A 1149-nucleotide genomic window follows, 5' to 3' on the forward strand; every position below is an offset into this window, starting at 1 on the left:
TTTTTTTTTTTTTGGACGGTGAGTCCCGGCTACCAGTCAACATCCAATCCCCTTTTTTGTTTCTCTTTCCCCTGACAGGAGCGCACGACTCAGGGCTCGGCCAAGTCCAGCCAGGGCTGAGAATGATTTCTTGGATTCCGGGAATACAGGCAAATGTGCCGCGGCCAGGGGGTAGAGATTCCGCCACGGGGACGTTGACGACGACCCCTTTGAAGCATTCCAGGGATCAAAAAGAAGCGGTGACGGGTTGATTCTGCAGCTCCTGCCGCTGCGTACATAGTGTGGCATGCGGTAGAGTCGGCAGTGGCGAGGAGGCCACACAGAAGGCACGCGCCCCAGGACTCGCTCACAACTGTGACCTATCGACCGAGGCCGTGCCATAGCCGAGTCTGGATATATGGTTATCACTTGACATTGCTTCTTTTACCTATAGAGACAAGACAGAGAGAGAGTGGCAATGGAGAGGACTGCCGACGCGTCGTCGTCCACAGCCTCCCCACGAGCGTATCCGAAAGAGGAACCGGCACGATACGGGGCAGATATTGACGCACCCTCTTCTGGCCGGGCCGAGACCGCAGCGAGTGAGCCCCATTGGCCATGTGCGCTGGCCATTGTTTCGGGTTTCATGCACCGGCCGGCCACCCAAGCCTAATCCTTGCGGGCGGCGAAGTGACAGGCACGCAGAAAGGGTTGATCGGCAAACGCTGACCGAGACACGGAGAGCTGCAAGCTGCCAGATCAGGAAGGCAGCAAGACGTCATCAGGGTTGGTACCTGGGCGATGTGAGGAGAAGGTTGCGATGGCGGGGTTCATGGTGACAGCGCACACGTGTCAGAGAGTCACGGCGGCTACATCCCAGCTTATAGCAGAACTCGGGCGAGATAGTTGATTCCATTTCATAAGAGTGGTAGTTTTGGAGTGTGTGAAGTACCATCCCTGACTTTCCCTTTTCTGTCAAAGCTGTCATACCTCGGACAGCGCAGCCACGGTACGGACGTGCCGCAACGGTGGCATGGGCGGGGAAGCTACTGCCCACACTAGTCTATGTAGGTGCCTTGTCTATCCAGGTGTCTCGACTTGGCGGTTGGCCCAAGAGCATTGCTCACAAGGTTTTGGGTCGCGGCCCGTCGTGCCATGCCGTTGGAAGAA

The 1149-nt window shown here is 57.0% G+C and overlaps 1 protein-coding gene across 1 annotated transcript; it reads right to left on the bottom strand.

The window, feature by feature from the left end:
- Positions 1 to 34: 34 nt before the first annotated feature.
- Positions 35 to 612, bottom strand: GGTG_14264 (hypothetical protein; the record flags this gene model as incomplete). Its single annotated transcript, XM_009232191.1, has 2 exons — positions 35 to 207; positions 552 to 612. Coding segments are annotated over 2 exons (234 nt in total), but the record flags the coding sequence as incomplete, so codon positions are not given.
- Positions 613 to 1149: the final 537 nt, after the last annotated feature.

Source organism: Gaeumannomyces tritici, assembly GCF_000145635.1.
Source record: "Gaeumannomyces tritici R3-111a-1 unplaced genomic scaffold supercont2.207, whole genome shotgun sequence".
NCBI classification, from domain to species: Eukaryota; Fungi; Ascomycota; class Sordariomycetes; order Magnaporthales; family Magnaporthaceae; genus Gaeumannomyces; species Gaeumannomyces tritici.